Here is a 20,150-nt window from a genome sequence, read left to right on the forward strand (position 1 = left end):
CTACCATTTGAGCCATGCCCCAGCCTACCACAGATCTTAATTGAAGGATGTAATCTAATTTTTACTAAATCCAAGAGAAAACACAAGAGTGTTTGACCAAGACAGTTTTCCTCTGTCCACTTTAAGTGGTGACATTAGTGATCCAAAAGACATATTGGATGCTAGCAATGATAACAAGAGAGGAAAAAGAGAGCAGGCCTTGCTCAAAGTAAACTTGTGTTGGTGGGGCATAAGATTCACAGTCATGCAGATCTCCTTCAAAATTGAGTATAACATGGACTCAACATTAAACCTTTCCTGATGACACCTATGTATAGTGATGGAGAGGGAGAAAGAGCCTCAAAGGCTAAAGACGTTGGAGAGTTTTAATTCTTCTTTTACTTTCCTTAAAGATCTATTGGGTTACAGTTTGGGTTATTCAAAAGGTCTTCCATTGCCAAATTTCTGTCTTCCAAATAGACAATGAAAATAATCAATAACATTAACAAAATGATAAGCTTTGAGAAGTTACTCAGGATTTTTTTTTGAGTCAGGCACTGTCCTTTTAGATAAATAGAAGCACATGTTAGCTTTCATCTCATTGGTAGCTTATTATCACAATCTTTTTCTTGCTGTTTTCTAGCCTCTTTTTAGTGTGATGTGGGTCTACTCTTGGCTGGCCTAGAGAGCAGCATTCTACAGAGGAAGAACGCCAGGCTAGGAGTTAGTGAATGGCAGTCCCAGGGAATAAACAATGATTTGAATGGATAGATCCTGCTGAACATCAGCTGCTAACGATCAGCTCAACCTCCGTCCCAGTGTTCTTTGTAAAATGTGTTTCTTATGCCTATTTCCTCCGCAAAATTGCTTCCAGAACAGAATGTGACAGGTTAAAGAGTCTAAAGAAAATAGGAACCAATAACACTAAATAATTATTAGATCTTGAGATATTTTATATTGTGCAGCAAATCTACAAACAGAATTAGTAATTTAGAAACCTTTGAATCAAAAGACTGTTAAAGATCTTGATTGTTACTGTTTTAAGGAAACGTCTCGTCTCCATAAAATGTACTCTGTTGATACCATTACTATAAAAATATTAATACAGTAGACTTAAGATGAATACAGGGCTCCATTTTACTGTAGGGTTGATGAAGGTCATGTTCTGCTTTAAAGTCTGTTCTGAACAATAGTTGTCTTTAAATCTGTATAAATTTGAGGTGAAAACAAATAGAGGAAACATTGTGCTCACAACATTTCTGGAAGCCTTTCAGAGAAAGCAACTGTGGTTTCTTTAGATTTCCAAGCATATCATGCAGGTTAGAAGTGTGTTTTATAATGAGTTCTAGACCACCTGCCTTTCTAAGGAAATTAATATAGAAATGGATTTTTTTGGTCTTTTTTTGTCCTCAGTGACTATGTATAAGATTTTTCTGTTCAATGATTTTAGACATCCCATAAAAATGTTCATTCAGTGTTATTCAGCTGTAGATTATTTTTTAAGGCAATGTCTAGATGTGTTTTCAAGAAATCCTTATCTTAGTAAATTTTGAGACTGAAACATATAATGCTGTAGTAAAGCAGTAAGTAGATGATGTGGTATAAATTCAGTTTTACTTCAAGGCAATAAATACAATGAATAAAATAGTGTTTCAAATGAAATTCACCATAAACTAAGCCATAGAATTTCAAAATATTATTTTAATTATTTTCCCTCTTCTCACCCTTACAGGAAATTTTGTGGGATCCATGGATTCAGGAAACAGTAAGAATTTCGAGACTACACTGAAGAGAGTCTATCATGATCATCTTTTTCCAAAGATAAACACAAGTAAGAAAATGTCCACCTTAGCAAATTCACCTAACAGCCTGGAAGTGCCACCAGAGATTAAGAAAAACTGTGGAGATAAACAAGTAGAAATCACAGCAGAAAGACTAAAAATGGCAAAGAGCCTCAAAGAAAAACAAAGCAATGATTTAGAGAAAGTGGCCTTTAAACGGAAGGCAGAAGGTGAAGAAAAGCCAGCTGGAAAGAAAGAGGCAAAGATGATGGAACTTGACAATCAGTTAATCAGCATGCCTCTGCCTCACATCCCCTTAAAAAACATCATGGATGTAGAAATGAAGTTGGTCTACATTGATGAGGAGAACGTGAGCTATGAGTTTGTACAGTCCTTCATGTCCACTGGGATTCAGCCAACACGCCGAGCTGCTGAAATAGTAGACCCTGTGGGTACACCTAATTTCAACTTTCTGCCTCAGGTTGACAAATGGCTTCAGGTGGCCTTAAAGGATGCCAGCTCATGCTATAGACAAAAGAAATATGCCGTGGCAGCAGGACAGTTCAGAACAGCACTTGAGGTATGGGATTAAAGAAAATATAGATTGGTGACAACAAACTGTGAAAAGGAAAGTTGCAGTTACACTGAGTGGTTCTGATCATACCATAATGAGCAGTGATCATGGGGTGAAAATATTTAATATCAGGATTTTGCAGTTCCAAATTTACATAAAGCAAATATATTTATTTACATAAAGCAAATTAATATGCCTATGTGCACTTGACATACAGAAATAACCTAAAAGCGTGCCTCATGCCTTTTCTCGGTTAATGAACCCTGCAGTGAATAATACCATATCCAAAAATGCAACTGTTTTTGTAATTTAGATGTACACCTATAAAAGCCATAAAGTTTTAGTACGATGGTGGTCAGCAGAATATAGAGTCTCTAGAAATAGGCAGTTAATGAGTATATGAATTGTCTTCTTTTTTGGTATGTAGTCTTCATGAGTAAACATAACAGCCTTTCCTTTTTAGCATGGGCTGATACTTTATACATGATACTTATTAAAACAAAATAACAACATCTTACTTTATCATCAAACTTTACTCTCCTTCCTTTTCTAATGAATTTTATGCATAATTGTTTTCCTGTCTGCAAGCAGGCAGGTTTGTCAACATCTCAGCATTAAGAAATAGCCTGTGTACTAAAATAAGCCTGAGACTCACCATTAAAACACAAACTAAGTCATGAGAAAAGCTGCTCCATCTCATGACTCATTGAGCCTATGGAAGTCCCACTGCCTGGCAATATTCGTGTCTGTATATTTCATTAATTACAAAAAAAAATTTCAATACATTATATGTATGTCTTCTGGGCCTGGAGATATAAAAAGAGTAAAGCATGGCTCCTTCTCTCTAAGTCTGTAAACACTTACATACACATACAGAGAGGAATACTTGATCCTCACAGGCCTGAGGGAGGCCAGGAGTCAAATGTGAGATGTTGTGGTGGAGAGAAGGAGAGAAAGAGTAAAGAATTCTTTCCACTGTTACTTGCAGTTAAAATGACTAAATCTACAAATGAATTATTCATAGGAAATACCAAACAATGTTACCTTTAAATATTTTAAAAGAAACTAAGCACAAAAACAGGAGGCCCAGTACACATGAAACTATTAGGTGGCATACAAGCAGATGTATCTATAAGAATTTCTGTTCTCATAAAGGACCATCCACACAAGATAAGTATGAAGTGCCAGGTAGGCTTCTAAATGTAATAAATGCTGGAAAAATCTAGGCTAATCACCAGCCTCTGACAAAACCCTCAGCTCTCCATTGAACTGGAGTCTAGTAGCCAGTCCTCTGGCCAAGGAGTGCATGCTAAGACTGCACCAAGATCCCTGTGTGTTTCTGCCAGGGCCATTTTCAGCTGGACTTTTTTTCTATTGGGGGAAGGGTTAAAGTTATATAGATAAAGAAAGTGATCATTTTGGCAATGAAAAAAGACAGAATTATTTTTAAATGCTATAAAAACTTCAAAGTAAGACTCCGTTAAAGCAAAAAAAAAAAAAAGGCAAAAATCTTAATCAGGATTTGATGACGATGACTTAATGATGTAACTGTATTGGAAAATGCATGTATTCTTTCATTCTCTTCTCTCTTTCTCTCTTTCTCTCTCTCTCTCATCTATCTCTTTCTCTTTCAGTCCCTCTCTCTTCCCCTCCATCGCTCCCTCCCTACACCCCCCTCCCTTCCCTCTTCTCTCTCCCTGGGTTTTTAGGAAACTTTAGGATGCTGACACTAATTACTGGTAATTAACAAAGGTAATTATTTTGAGACCAAAACTTAGCTTAGACATCTGGTCTAGCTTTTGTCTAATTATCTTGGGAGTTAACTTTGAGTCTTACCTAGAATGTCTCTTAATAATGCAAAACTACTGGGAATGGAAAAGATTTGTAGCTTCTTTAACTCTTCTTCCCCTGAACTTAACTTTTAAATTTAATACCTTCTCAGTGTTCTCAGGTATTATTTAATGTAGTTCTCCATTTTCCTTATATCTTAGCCTGGCTTTGAATAGGGTAGACAGATGACAGAGAGAAAGGCATAACGATAATGATCACACCCAAAAGGAAAGACAGATGCATCAGCAAATATTTGAGTGCATATAAATTACAGTTAGATTTGACTGCAAGTGACAGAAAATCTGAAATAGCAGTATGTGAAAGAGATGGTAAAAATTTATTTGTCGCTCACGTAAGTACGGGAAGAGAAAGATAGGTACAGTATGGTCATCAGGACGCCAGATTGTATTTTTCTCTTTAAGAAGTGGCTTTGACCTCATGATCCAAAATGTCTGTGTCATCACATAGACATTACAGTCAGCCAAAAGGAAAAAAGAGGAAGGAGAGAACCAAAAAGTCTAAGCACATTTCACTGAAGTTGTACCGACTTTTTCCAGATTTTCCCATTGACAGAATTTAGTCATGTAGCCACACATACCTGCAAAGAAAGCTGAGAAGTGTGGTATTCTTGGCAGCCCTAGCATTCAGAGATTTTATTACTTAGGAAGCAGGAGAAAATAGATATTGAGGGATAACTAGCATCTCTCCCAAGGAGTACTTATTATTTGGGAGGTATTGTAAGGCTTCTAAATGCATGCCAAAAGAGTGATACACAATCAGCTATAGAGGATCACTTTCAGTTAAACATAGGACCAGAAAAACAAACCAGAAAAGTATGAATTAGACAAAGGCCCTGGTGATTTGCAAATAGTGGTTAATTGTCATGACAATTTCCAGTGCATCTAATCAACCTATTCAGAATATTCTGTTTATATATTAGTTTTCTTGGCAAAATATTCACTCCTTATGTTTTCAAAAGTCACTAACCTGGCTAGGCTCCAGTGGTCACGTTTGTAATCCTAGCTACCTGGGAGGCTGAGATCTGGAGGATCAAGGTTTGAGGCACAAAGTTCACAAGACTCCGTCTCAACAGAAAAAAGCTGGGCACGGTGGTGCACAACTGTCATTCCCCCAATGGTGGGAAGTTTAAAATAGGAGGATAACCTTCTAGGCTGGCTTAGGCAAAACACCAGAATATCTCCAAAATAACCAGAGCAAAAAGGGCGGGAGTGTGGCTCAAGTGGTTAGAGCACCTGCTTAGCAAGCACAAAGCCCTGAGTTCAAACTCCAGTACTTCCAAGGCACTATCCTAGATAGGTAAATTTCTAATAATATTTTGTAATGGTTAAGATACAATTTAACTTCCAAAAAAGCAGTCAACTTTAATCATTTAATATTTCAGAAAATAGCAGGAATGTATTTAAATGTTCTCGATGAAATAAGTTATTTTCATATGCTTTAATTTTACTATATAAAGTTGAATCAGTTACATAGTTAAGATTAGGCCTTAGCTGTATGACCTAGTGATCACCCGTCCTCAAGTTTTATTCAAATGAGTCATTTGCTGTTGTGTTTGTATTCCTATAAGAAATCAAGCCATTACGACATAAAGTATAAACTTATGATAACACAAATTCGCATCATTTTTATGCCTAGATGCTATTTCCCTGTAAATTTTAAAGCTGACTATGCAAATTAACTCACTATAAAAAGAGGAGGCCTTTTATTAGGAAAAATATAAGATTAGCCTCATGTATAGTTATATTTGTCTATTAGATAGTATATTACTATTCAGTAAATTGCTTAGGTGTCAATAGAAAGTGGGAACAATTGATAAAAATCTTAGCGTTGTTTTCATGGAAATAATAATAATAAATAAAGATCTACAAAATTGAAAAGGTCGAAGGATAGTAATCAGATGTTTCTTATCTTATATAGGTAAAATACTCAAATTATCAAAAGTTCAGTTTTATGTACCCTAGCAAATACCACCATTTCAACATTAATCACAAAATTTTAGCAACTAAAAGACTTCCACTGTTTTAATCAGAACAGGTCTTATGCACCCTTCAAGAATGACAGCTTCAAATAATCCCACTGGAATCAGTCCAAGAAAACAGAACAATGTTTATCCCTCACTAACTGAAACTTCCAATTCTTATGATTGCATCACATGGGAAGCAACTCTTTTTTAATATCTTGGTTCTCCAGCCATTGATCTGTAAAATTAAGTTACTCACGATTATGGAGCTCTTTCTTTGTGTCAGGTACTGTGTTTTATGTTCTTGGAACATTTACATTCATTAAGATTTACATTTCTTCTCACCACAAGCTTGTGAGATAGAATTATTATTATTGATCATTATTAATAATAAATATTAACAATTATTGTTATTAATTATTATCATTAATAATATTATTAATTATTATTACTTTGTTACTAATGAGAAAACTGAAAGGTAAACAGGTTCAATTCCTTCCTCAATGGCCCATAGCTAGAAATGGTGGAGCCTGCATCTGAATATAGGCAGTCTGGTTTCAGAACTACCAGCTTAACCACTAATACCTTTGCTACTTTACATGTGAGTTGGTTGGAAGTACAGGATTCCAGATCCTGCCAGATCTGCAGAATCAGAATCTACATTTTGGCAGATCTCAGATGGACCTGTGCACACTGCAGTTAGAAGAGCACTGTGCTCTGTCCTGGGCCTACACTGAACAAATTCACTGCTACAGTTTGTATGTTGAGTATCCCTAAAGGCCCCTGTATTGAAGGCTTGGTCCCCACCATGATGCTGCTAGGAGGTAGGGAACATTTGAGGCCTGAGGCCCAATTGGAGGTATCAGGTGTATCCCTGAAGGAATTATGAGGCTTTGATCCCTTCTTCTGTTTTGCCTCCTGGCTCATGACTGGAACAGTTTTGCTCTACCATGTGTTCCCACCATGTTGTGCTACTTCACCACAGGCTCAAAACAATGGTCCTAATCTATCATAGACAGAACCTCCAAAACTGTAAGCCAAAAACAACCTTTTCCTCTTTATTAATTAGTTATGCCAGGTACTTTTATTATAGTGAAAGAAAACTGATTAACACATTTACCCTCTAATAATATGCTTTTATGCCCAATACTGTTTTCATAGGAAAGAATCCCTTCAAGAAATTGTTTCAATACTAATGGTTCAGAATTTTTTAATTTCAAGGATCCATATAATTAAAAAAAAATGGGTTGGGAGAAAAGGTTAACATTGTATTTGTATTGCATAAAAACATTACAAAAATTACCATCCATTACCACCATTATTTTGTAAGATATGGAGAAGTTTAGCACCAAAAAAGGAGAAGGAAACATAGAAAGAAAATGGAAAGGTCATACTTTCATAATGAAGGATATTTTTTAAATAGATTATATTTTAATTCTATAGAAAGCTTACTAAGTTGTCTTTATGTTTTATTTTCCCTTGGATCAGTAAAGCACTGGTCTGAGAACCAGCTTTTGGGAAGAATTGTTCTAGAACACATTCCCTTTATGGTAAACGTTAGGTATCCAGGGCAAATGAACCCACACCAGGGCCTTCTTATAAAATTACTTCCAGTGTAATGGAATTTGGTATGAGGCAGGTCCATTTTGGAGCCCATTCAAGGGGGTTTATTTAATGAAGTAGAAAGATATCTCATTACAGGGCAGCCTTACCTATAATTGCTCTGCTGAGAATAATTCTGAGGCAGATCTCTAGGGCATAACATTGTGGATATCCCAGAAAGTTTCATTTAAATGGATTCTAACACAGGTATTTCTTTGTGCAGCATATTCACGGAATTGAGTTCACTCAATTCTCTGAGTGCCTGAGCTGTCTTATTACACATCTATGGATTTGTATATGAATTCAGTAAGCATGGCTTAAACTCTTGCTGGGTTCCAGGTACTTTTATTCACATAATTATTGTATTAGCCCTTGAAGATCAATTTTCTCATCCTCATTTTATAGGTGAAGAAATTGATTTTCTAAAAAATTTCCATAACTTAAATGCCACAATTAGCTTGTGACAGAGCTGAGCTTAACTTAAGGTGCCCTGATTTCACATCTGGAATTATTTACACTACTGTTTTTCATACTTTAAAGTGCATAACAATTGTACAGGAATATTGTTAAAAATGCTGATTTCACCTGCTGCCTCATTTGAAATAAGTTCCCAAATGCTGTCTGTGCTGCTGGTCCAGGGACCAGCAAGGATTTATGCTAAACCAGTAGTTGGTTCTCATGTGACTGCTATCACTTGTTGGGCAAATTAGCAGGAAGCAAGTCCACATATCTACATCCATAGTCCTAGGCGGCCACATGGGTCCAGAGGTGCGATAAACAGAATGCTGGATTTGGAGTCAAATTACTTGTGTGATGATGTTTCTGATGCTTAATTTCAATGTGACTTTGAGCAACTTTTTTAACCCCTTAGGACACAGTTCAATAGAAATGATAATAACTAGTATCTAAGGTGCTTTCACATAGGATGTCAAGAATTTATTGAAAAACGATGAAATCTAAATTCACATGCAAGTTGCTATAGCACTTCTCAAATAAATCTTTCCCCTATGTAATTAACTTAAGATTTTAGCATTCCAAAGGGTTGTGCCCAAGTCCTTGTTTATTAACATTTTAATGCATAGTCTTTCTTGTCTTTGACTAACATTAAAAATGTATAGTATACTTTTAATGATATTTAAAATTTAATCAAACAAGAACCAAAATAATACATTGTTTTCTAATTCCCCTTTTGGGAAGGAATGTTCCAAATCAAACACTATTCTAAACACTTATCTGTTACTGACAAAAATATAAGCCTTCACTTAAATGTACAAATTATTATGCTAGAAATAGTTCATTGCTTCTTAGTTGCCAAGAATAAACTCACTGTTGAACTCTGTATGTTCAGGATTAGACATTTCATTTCTCATTTGATTGTTGTCACCTTTGCTCCATCCAGGGACATCATAACTAATGCGTATTTAATGATAAAAAGTATTAGAGAAAAATGTTAGCAAATTCACATGGTAAGAAAACATAAAATGTCTTCCAGAACCTCAAAAATAAAATGATAAAATTAGATAATTTCTTACAATCAAACACTGGCTATGTAAAACAGATCTGTAGAAAATTAAAATTTATGAATATAAGAAAAAAAGTGGTCTAATATCTCTAGCATTTACCAACTGTTTTGGCCTGACATAGTCTAGATGCTGGAAATACAAATTCAAGTAAAACCTACTTCCTGCCCTCAAAGAACCAGAGTTTAAAAACAAGGAAGAGGGCCCTGCTGCCTGAGTGCCCAGGCATTACGTGAATTTTTGGGTTATGTATTTTTTTTTTTAGTTCAGTGTGTTAGTGTTTGGATTTTAAAAGACCTTTTTTCCCCTAAAATGTGACCTTTTAAGTGAACATTTAGAAAGAAAGCCTGCATTTCCAGTGTAATTTAATTACTTCCTGTGATCATCATCTCATCCTCAGGGAGTGAAAAAGATTAAAAGATTTAAGGTACTCAGAGGAGAGTTGATTATTTGTTAAAGGAACAAGATATTTTGGGGATGGAGTATTATTAAAAAGTGATGGGAAATATGCGGGACACTTGAGGCAATTCCTCAACTGGATGGTCTTTGTTACTGCAGAGGGTTTCCATCCAGGTCTCCTGACTCTGGCTTAGCTGTACACTGGCCCTACTCCCTCCCTCTCCTACACAAATGCAGCCTCTGGCACAGCATGGGAAGGAGCAGTAATTCTTATTTGTATTCAGTGTACATAACATGGGAGAACTTGTGGGTGGGATTTGGAGAGAACCAAAAGGATAGGAAGAGTAGAACTAAGGGCCAAGTGATAGTCTCTAGGTAAACGCTGACAACTCTCATTGAGTTTTCCCATTACTCAATAATAGCAGTGTGGGAGGGGGCAGGTTGGGAAATTTTCAATAAATCAGTCTATGCCGTAATTGTGTCACTTTACAAATGAGAAAAAATCACATTCCATATAAAAAGATCATGAAACTCATAGTTTCTTAATATAATTACCCAGGAGCTATTAAATACATGTATGGATACCCAAACCTACTCTCAGGGAGTCTGATACAATTGTCTACGGCCCAGACAACGACCTTGCCTGGGGAATTGGTATTTTTATGTTCTCAGAGACAGATGAAGAACCACTAACATAGAAAATGTCCATCCCTTTCCTCTTTTTAAATAACCTACAGTAGTTGTTAATCCATGTATAACTTTTTAAAGAGAACTGATAGAAGTAGTATAGGAACATTGTAAAGCTATTTAAAAGCCTCCATGTGATATATATGTCAGTTATCTTGATCTGATCATTGTACATTGCGTACATGTATTGAAGTGCCAAGGTGTATCATTCCTGAACAATTGTACTTTACCACTAGATAAATCCTGTGTCAATTTAATGTATACTAATTTTTTAATTAAAAAACATACAGAAAAATTGAAACATTGTCCTAAATATTTACTCTGAAAATTTGCACTTAAAATAATCTTATATTCATTTAAAATCAAATTAACTTACTTAATGACTCCTTCCCTATTAACACTAAGAAATTGATTAATAGTAACCTTTCGCTAGGGGCTAGTATATGTGTCAGAAATATTAAACTCATCCCATGTCTGAAAACCTGAAAAAAAGATGATTAGCCCACAGGAAGCTGAACACGATCTTTTTTTCATGAGCAGGATCATTTCCATAGTTTGCAGGTGGCTCTTATTTGTTTAATTTAAATGGCAGTAAATGTTAATGTAATTTTAAAATATAGTTAATTCTGTGATTTTTGTGAATCAAAACCCAGCCAACTCAGCCACTGAAGTCTTATACAACCCGAAATTATAATCAATTTGATGATTTTGTTTTGGTGTTCACATGCACTAAAAATGATGGTTCTTACTCAATTATTGGAAAATGTTACCAACATTTCTTTTACTATCCAACTTTCCAGACCTTTTGCAGGACTACCAAAATGAAAAACAGCAATGCTCTCTCTCTCTCTCTCTCTCTCTCTCTCTCTCTCTCTCTCTCTCTCTCTCTCTCTCTCTCTCCTACCTCTTCTACCTCTTCTACCTCCATGGTAATCCAGCCTTCATACGTATTACAACTCCATGCTCACATAGACTCTGCAGGTCCTGAGTGAATGAGAGTCAGTAATAGAACACAAAGAGAGCTTGTGGTTACTCTTTTGACTCAGCTTATCTAGGAGAAAGTTAAAGGAAAACTTCTGTTTCAATTTCAAGTTATTTAACTCTTCTGTTGCCTCATTTGATATTCACTAAAATAGAGAAGATTTTGTTTTCCACCTGAGAGATGATTCTGTTCCTATCAGAGAATAGGATTTAGGCAGGCAGGCAGAAATTTAAAAAAAAAAAGTCGGTGGGGGGGAACAGGTAGATTTCCATCACAGTGTCTCAGTGCTGTTGCCTGGTTTGTGAGAGTTGACATGAATATCTCGAACATTGTAGTCATCATACTTGAATGTCACTATCAAAGTATTTTTTAATTTCTAGATATAAATAACTCCTGGAGCACGTGTTTTTGTTGTGGTTTATAAGGGTGGTGATCTATGAATGACTGATCATTGATTTTGTGGAATAAATTATGCCAAGGAATAAGCCACAAATTAATAAGTGATTCGTTTCTTACTGCAAGTAACTGCTTTTTATCAACTTATGGGGTGACATGGGCAGATGAGGGTATTATGTGACAGGGATTTGCTTCTTAAGGAATTTAGACTCAAGCTCTAGACGGAGTTCTGATAACTATAAGGCATTAGAAATCTACCAAGTGTCCAGTGCAGTAGGATGACTGTATAGAGCAAAGGTTCTGGATGGGACAGTTTAATGGAGTCTGTTAGACACTTTCATGAGCATGAACCATGTGGCAGGCACTTTTATCAATAAGAATCCCTCTAATCCTCACAACAACCCAGTAAATTGGGAACTATAATAGTGTCTATTAAAGAAAAATAGATAAAAATACATCAAGTACTCATAGAAAAGATGAAAGGATTTTGAATTGGACCTCAAAAGATAAATACCTAAATGAAATAGTGGGGTAGAGAAAGAGGATAGAGAATGAGCTTGAGATGTAAGTGAAGAAAACAAATCTAGCTGGATGGAGATCTTGAGAGAAGAAGGAAAGTTGGGCGAGCCAGAGGAAAGTGTTTGTATCAAATGAGGATGGGTAGATGGAACCAGATTCTTAAGGTTCTTAGAAACTAAGAAGAGGACATGGAATTGGTTCAATCAAGGCAATAGATGAATTCTTGAAGTATAAAATGGACTGAGAATCAGTGAAGAACATAAAAAATATTCACTGAGTAGTTACTACTTTATCAGCACTATACTGGTTATTACAGGAGCTACAGGGAAATACAAGATTTCAACCCCCAAATTAATGGCTTTTTATCTTTCCTTCAGTTACATTTGCCATATACTTGTAGCTGGCCCTCCATATCTGCGGGTTTCACATCACAGAGTCAACTAACCACAGATCAAAATTTTCAGAAAAATTATTCATGAACTGAACATATGCAAACTTTTATTTTTTATTCCATAAACAGTACAGTACAATTAGTTACATTTTATTAAGTATTATAAGTAATCTAGAAAAAAAAATAAGTAATCTAGAGTTGATTTAAAGTCTGTGGGAGGATGTATATAGGTTACATGCAAATATCATATTATTTTATATAAGGGAGTTAAACATCTACAGACTTTAGCATCTGAAGCGAGTCCTAGAACCAATCTATTATAGATATTGAGGAAGAACTGTATACTCTGCTTATGGTAGACATTTTATTTACCCTGATACAATGATTAGTTTTAAGATGAAGCAGCCAGAGGAATGAGGATACAAGGAAATTAAAAGAGAAAACACCAGTTTAAAATCGGGAGGATCTATGTGTTACTGGACTGTAAGGGTAAAAAAAGTGAATGGGCAGAAACATAGCTGGAAAAACTGGCTGATTGACAGGAACCATACATGTGTGGTCAAGATCTGGAACACTATCCAGTAGACAATGGGGGCGGCCTCCTAAAAGGACTAATGTGGAAAGCAATGTAGTCTAACATTTATTTCTGTTCTAGCTCTCCAGTGTACATAATAGAGAAAATATAATATTCAGTTCTGGTATGGCCTATTACTAGGTTATGGAATCAATTTATTGGGCTGTGACCAGCATTATGTTTATTGAAATCATGGAATGGAATGTGATGGAATGGATGGGATGGGATGGAATGGGATGGGATGGGATGGGATAGGATAGGGTAGGATAGTGTAGGATAGGTTAGAAAACAATAGAGTAAAAATATCAGAGTTCATTGAACATAGAAAGGTAAATGCTACTTTCTGTAAGTTTTGTTTCTCAAAGACGGACATTGAGTTGTTACCAGTGACTGAAGAATATGAATAATTAGGAAAAGGAAGGCTCAGATTAAGGAATTACAAGATTAAATCAGATTAATGAAAAGAAAACTGCAAGAGGTTATTCCTCATGAGATGTTGGCTTTAGGAAAATAGGTAGTTAACAGAGTTTCTAGAAGTAACATAGTGAAGAATAAATTGTCAAGAGACTTTAAAAAGAAAATTTTTTCATGATTATTACTGCAAATCAACCAAGAAGCCTTCTTTCTTGAGAATGGGTTTTCATACACTTTAGTTCATTGAGCCTGTGGATGAAACACTTTTGTCCCAAAAAGTTATACTGACTATGCTAATTATGTGTTCAGGATGTAAACCGAAAATTGGCAAGCATGACTTTTACCTTGAAATTTCATATATTGGCACAGTTTGTTTTTGCACTGGTTATGTGGTTGAGCATGATATAATCTCAATACTCCAGTTAAAAGGATAAACCACCACCTAAAACTGAAGGCTGATTTTATTTGTAAAATCGAGGGCAACTCTGCTGGTAGGACACAGCTTTTCTGAACAAATCTTGCTTTCAGAAGCAGAAGGGAAACTGAAGGGGAAGTGGACACAGTGTCCAGTAAGTTTTCCTTGTAAGAAAAATGAGAGATGGGATAATAATCCAAGGAGCGTGTAGTGTTGGGTTGATTTTTAAATTGTTTTATGAATGTTTGAGAATATGAGAACCAAGCAGAATTATATTGTAAAAAGCTAAGACAGAGAGAATGGGAGCAAATGAAAAGAAAATTAATGGTGTGAGACCCTCCCCAGTTGGTGGAGAGGTCTGGAGACTCTAGAACGACACAGTACAAACATGTGGGAACTTGTTCCACCAGGAAAGGAAGAGTTTTTCATGGGTGAAGGGTATGTTGAGAGAATTCTTAGCTCATTTTTTAAAATTGTGTTGAAAGCAGTTGAGGAATTTGAAACTTGAAACCATACATTGAACAGAATACAGAAACAAATTAGACAGGGAATGAATAGAAATAGAGAGGGATTCACGTCTAAGGAGATGAACCATGAGTCTACAGTGACAGTAAAGTGCAAAGTTAGATGATTTTTTTTCCAATGTGTCTCTGAGAACCCAAAAGTTTTGACTGACTCAGATTTGAGGTGATGATGAGAAGCATGAGAGGGCAGACTGGTGTGATTAATGAGAGAAGAGTGGTTACAATGATGGACTAGGGGTTTGGGCTAGGTAAGAAAGGACAGAAGAAAGCTATCAGGTTGAGAAAGTACTTGGTGGTACAGGGATTGAAGCTTCAAAGAAGGGTGTTTGAAGACATAAGCGTGAAGAAGCTGAAAGGCTAGGGGACTTGGTCAAGAAGTGATATTCTGGGGGCCAGACATGGTGGCCCATACCTATAATTCCAACTATGTGGGAGGCATAGGTAGAAGGGTCACAGCCTGAGGTCAGTCCCTAGGGAAAAAGTGCAAGACCTTCTCAAAAAAAATAACTAAAACAAAAAGGGCTGGGATGTGGCTCAAGTAGTAGTGCCTGCCTAGCAAGCACAAGGCACTAAGTCCAAAATCCCAGTACTGCAAAACAAAAATTTTTAAATAAAAGAAGTAATATTCTGAGGCTTGGAGTTTGAGATTTCAGAGAAATCTCAGTTTCATGAACTTGGGTTGCTAAACCAGAGGAATTAAGGTGTTTAGAAAATGAGAGGAAAGGATATTATATGATTTATGTGAACTTGCTGAGGATGATGTTGACACAATGAGCAAAGAGGAACCATGATCCAGGTGTCAAGTAAATGTAAATGTAAGAAAATAATCAGAAATCTGGAAGATCATAAGATTATACAGAAAAGAATATCTACATGACATGATGCTCTGTAATGCTGCATGCCATAAGGGAAAAGAAGGGAAAAAACCTCCATGTGACAGCAACTGTAGGGAACATGGGCTCCTGGGAGAGCCCAGCTTAAATTGAAGAAGGTTGAGAAAACACTCAATTTGCTTTGGGGCAAAAAGTGTAAGTACTTCCCTCAATTCCAACAGCATATGGTCTAGACTGGTGGAGGGGGTGTTCAGTGAAATAATTCAGTTGCGTTGAAATGGTCTTGTTGGAAATCTTGCCCCTGGTCTGAAAAGAAAGAAAAACAAAGAGGTCTTTTCTTACCCAGCAAAGTGTAAGGATAATTGTCTTCTTTTTGTTACTTGTTCCTTGCCTGCATCCTTTTTTCCTGTGTATATACAGTACTAATAGAAAAAACAGTAAGGGTTATTAGAGTTATGCAAACTGCTACAATGACAAATTGCGTTTATAATACACCTTTAAAGGTAGTCAGCAAGGTTGTTTTTATATTTTGACATGTTCATTTATATTTATTGGACTTTGCTCTTGTTTTTGATATTTGACATATTGGTGAATAATTGCTTATGACTGCTTAGGAGAAAGCATAACAATACATACAATAGTGAGCACATCTTTTTTTAAATAAAGGAATCACCCCTATTTACAAGGAGTCTTTAAGGAGTTAATTTAAAATATCAGTAAATAGGAATTCTGAGTGATCTTATTAACACACACGTTGTGTGTGTGTGTACATGCATGGACATGTGTGAGCTGCTAGTGTGCCATATTCTGCATATTTCCTAGGGCACTTTGTTTTGAGATAGGGTGATAATTATTTGCTGGCAAGTAAAGGTTTAAACAGCCAAGAAAAAATTTAAATACCAAGCACAATATGAAAAATGAAACAATATTCACACTCTGATGTCTTCATAAGGTGTGAACCATTGAATGCTGGTAATTTCACACCAGTCAGTTCTTTTGTTTTTATTTTAATCAATCATAACCTCAAAATTTCATCAACAATGCCCCACCCCCAAAAATAGCTTAGAGTAGTCCAGCCCTGATACTACCCTCAAATTGGGAATTAACTGAACTATTTATTTACATGGGTTATGGGAACTGTTATCAAGTATTCACTTAAACAAAAGAAGTATGTAAAATAGTATGGTCTCAAACACCTGGAGCATACGTCATCTTAGAGCTGACACTAAGGGACCTGCTCAACAGTTCTGTTTCCCATAGAGTTATTTGAAATTGAGTTACTGTATACTTCTTTCAACTTTAGTGGCATGAACACTGAGAGTGCATTCTAAAGCAGGTCCTGGACTGCTAAGTGTTTGTAAGCTGATTAATTTAGATACAGTTCTGCTAAGACAGAGAGTTGAGATAAAATGATCTCACATGTGTGGATGCCCATTTAAAGAATCACGTGATTGTTGCCACTGCCACATTTAATTTAGGCTGTCACAAGAGAAATATTGAAAAATGACAATAAAATATCTTGGTTGAAGTAAGAGAGAAATGTAAGAGCTTGTAATATATTTTTGACCTCTGGGTAAGTGCAACTTGAGGTTGCACAATGGGGTTCTCAGGGAATCATCAGCTCATCCACCACAGCAGCCCATGGAAGAGAAGGGGGTTTGCTGTGCCGCTCACTGCTTTTATAAATTTTAATTGCACATTTCATTTTTCTATAAATAATACATTCACAAAGTTCAAAATTCAAGAGGTAGACAACACTATATAGTAAAAAGTCTTCTTTCTACATCTATTCTCTGGCCACTAAATTTCTTTCCAAATGTTTATCTTTTAAGTCAATAAAATAATAGGCTAGCAGAGTGTCTCAAGCAGTAGAGTGCCTGTTTTGCAAGCATGAAGCTCTGAGTTCAAACCCCAATCCCACCAAAAAAAAAAAAAGATTAACAATACGGTAGCATAGTATACCTTTTCTACACCTTGATAGTTTTACTTACAAATAAATCTTAAAGACCATTCTATGTCAATCTATAACATATTTCCTTCTTTTTATGATTGCATAATCTGTTTCTTTAAAGATATATATTGCTCATTAATAAGTATCTGGGTTATTTCCAGCATTCTGCTCTTAGAGTAAAACAGCAAAAAAAAATTCATGTTGCATGAATGCAGACATGTCTACAGGATACATTCCTTGAGTTCAAATCCCGGAGTTTGAACCTGTGGAATTTTAATAAATATGGCCAAATTACACTCCTAGCAACTACGTATGAAAGGTTTATTTTCTATATCTCACCAAACCATTGTATTACCAAATTTTTATCTGTTCCAAAATAATAGATTAAAAATCAGAGTATAAGACAAGTTTGTATTTCTGTTATTATGAGGTGAGCTAAACATATTTACCTATGTTTGAGTCATTTACATTTGCATTTCCATATGTATATATGTGTGTGTGTGTATGTGTATATATATACATGCGTGTATATGTATATATATAAAATTTATTGATGGCCCTGAGGTTTGAGCTCACACTTGCTAAGCTGGAACTCTACCACTTGAGCCACTCCACCAGCCCTTTTTCGTTATATGTTTTTTTCGAAATAGGGTCTTGCAAAGTATTTGCCTGGGCTGGCTTTGAACTGCCATCCTCCTGATCTCTGCCTCCTGAGTAGCTAGGATTACAGGTATGAGCCAACAGTGTCTGGCCATGTTTATATCTATTATTATACTCTAATTTTCTAGTGGGCTATGATGCTTGTCTTAGGAGGGCTTTTAGATTCAAACAAGTTGAAAGATCCCTCTCAGGCAAATAAATGTCTCCCTATGTCATTCCAGTAATTCTCTGTGAAGTAGCAGAAACTGACTTCGTTTTAATTGTGTTTACTTATAAACTTGCACTAGAACCCAGTCATCACCCATTAGAAGTGCTAGTTCTGACCTAGTTCCTATTTGTTACGGTGTGAGGCAGCTGTCTCTGAAATGAAGTATGTGCTCATAATTTCAAGAAATGGGACAATAGTTAAGCGATAACATTGACCAAAAAAATTCTTAGTTTATAAAAATCAGAAATTGTATTAGTAAGATTGTTGTATAAAAGCATTATTTCTCTTACTTTGTGAGATTATAAAATCAACAGGGTGATGTAAGAATTACTCATTACTTGAGATTGTAACATTTTAGGTTTTGATGCTATTTCTAATGCCTCAAATCTAGTGCTGCCATTTCTCCAAGAGATATTCTCAGGGGAAAAATAAATATATCAGAAATACTCAGATTGGTCTGCTGATCACATTTTAAGGCCACCACAAGGCTCCTGAAGTGCTCCTGAGTTCTAAACCATTGCCCCCTCAGCTGTGGAGCTGTGGGTTCTAGGCAGTGAAGGCTACCAGAAGAATCTCATCAGATAAAAACTTCATGTGGTGATGAACGTAGGTTCCTCATGTGATAGCAAAGCCCAGAAGGACACTTACATCTGCAGCTCAGGCCTGGCGGAAAATACCATGACAACTGCTGATAAGCTGAATTAAAGTGAATTGATGGAGGATCCAAAATGGTGACTGGGACACAGACTCAGACTGCGTGAGCTCCGGGAATCAGGGACTTTGCTGAGATGTGGGAGACACATTTGGGTGAAGTGAAGCACAAGGGAGAGCTGAAACTTTGGCACCCAGAACCCCACAGAAGGCGTCTCCATGTCACGATACACTGAAAGAACAGGCAGGCTGCCTGGGCCACTGGGCCCCTACCCCACAGGCCTGCCAGGCTGCCACCTGCCCACCAGCCTGCTGGCACACCAGCCCCTGCCCACCACAGGAGGGCTCCAACACTACCAGATGCCAGCTCCAAACCTGCCTAGGAGATGCAGACAAACAGGACTGGATGCTAAAGGAGTAACACCAAAACTACTAAGACTAAAATTCTACTCTTCCTGAACTGGGGATTTTTTTTTTTCTGTTTTATTTTTTTTCTCTTTTCTTTAAGTATTTGTTTGTGTTGTTCACTGTTCGATTGCCCACCATCTCTCCCTGTTGATTTCTTTGGTTCTCCATTTTTTTTTCTCTTTCTTTTTTCTCCTTCTTTCTTGGTTTTGTTAGTTTTGTGATTGTAAATTAGCTAATACTAAATTACACATAGACCAGGGACAGAAACAGTACCACGAGGAATGAAGGGAAGATGAAAAATGGATGGAAACCATTCTCCCCCCAAAAATAAATTATTACAGGATTCAGAGAGAAATGAAGAAAACAGATACCCAGATCCAGACTCCAACAAAACAAAGATAAACTATACCATGGAGCCCATAAAAACACTCTGAAAGAAGAAACTCTGCAAATAAATCAATGAGCATTTCATAGAGATGTTAAAAGACATGGTCAACCAAAATGTACAGAAGGCACTCAAGAAATTCTAAGACAACAAAAGTAAAGAATATGAGAAAACACAAAAACAAATAACTGAAATCATAGGAGCCCTAAATAAATACCAAAGTGAAACAGAAAACACCACAAATAGAGAGATAAATGAATTAAGGATGAAAATTGACAATATTGAAGAGGAAGTGACCACGATATGGAAAACTTCAGAAAAAGAATGAAACAGAAATACAAAACAAAATGGAAGGCCACTCCAGCATACTAGAACAAGCAGAAGACAGAATCTCAGAACTTGAAGATGAAATGGTAATTAAAGGAAAAACTGAAGAACTGTTAGTCAGACAACTCAAGTCCTGTGAAAGAAATATGCAAGAACTCA

The 20,150-nt window shown here is 36.2% G+C and overlaps 1 protein-coding gene across 1 annotated transcript in view; it reads left to right on the forward strand.

Moving 5' to 3' along the window:
* The first annotated feature begins 1,728 nt into the window (after positions 1 to 1,728).
* Positions 1,729 to 20,150, forward strand: part of Spata16 (spermatogenesis associated 16) — a 199,061-nt gene continuing 180,639 nt past the window's right edge. The window contains exon 1 of the mRNA XM_074072391.1: positions 1,729 to 2,340. Coding sequence (XP_073928492.1) covers positions 1,729 to 2,340 — 612 coding nt within the window. The remainder of the gene's footprint in view (positions 2,341 to 20,150) is intronic.

Source organism: Castor canadensis, chromosome 5 (genome assembly GCF_047511655.1).
Source record: "Castor canadensis chromosome 5, mCasCan1.hap1v2, whole genome shotgun sequence".
In the NCBI taxonomy this organism is placed as follows: Eukaryota; Metazoa; Chordata; class Mammalia; order Rodentia; family Castoridae; genus Castor; species Castor canadensis.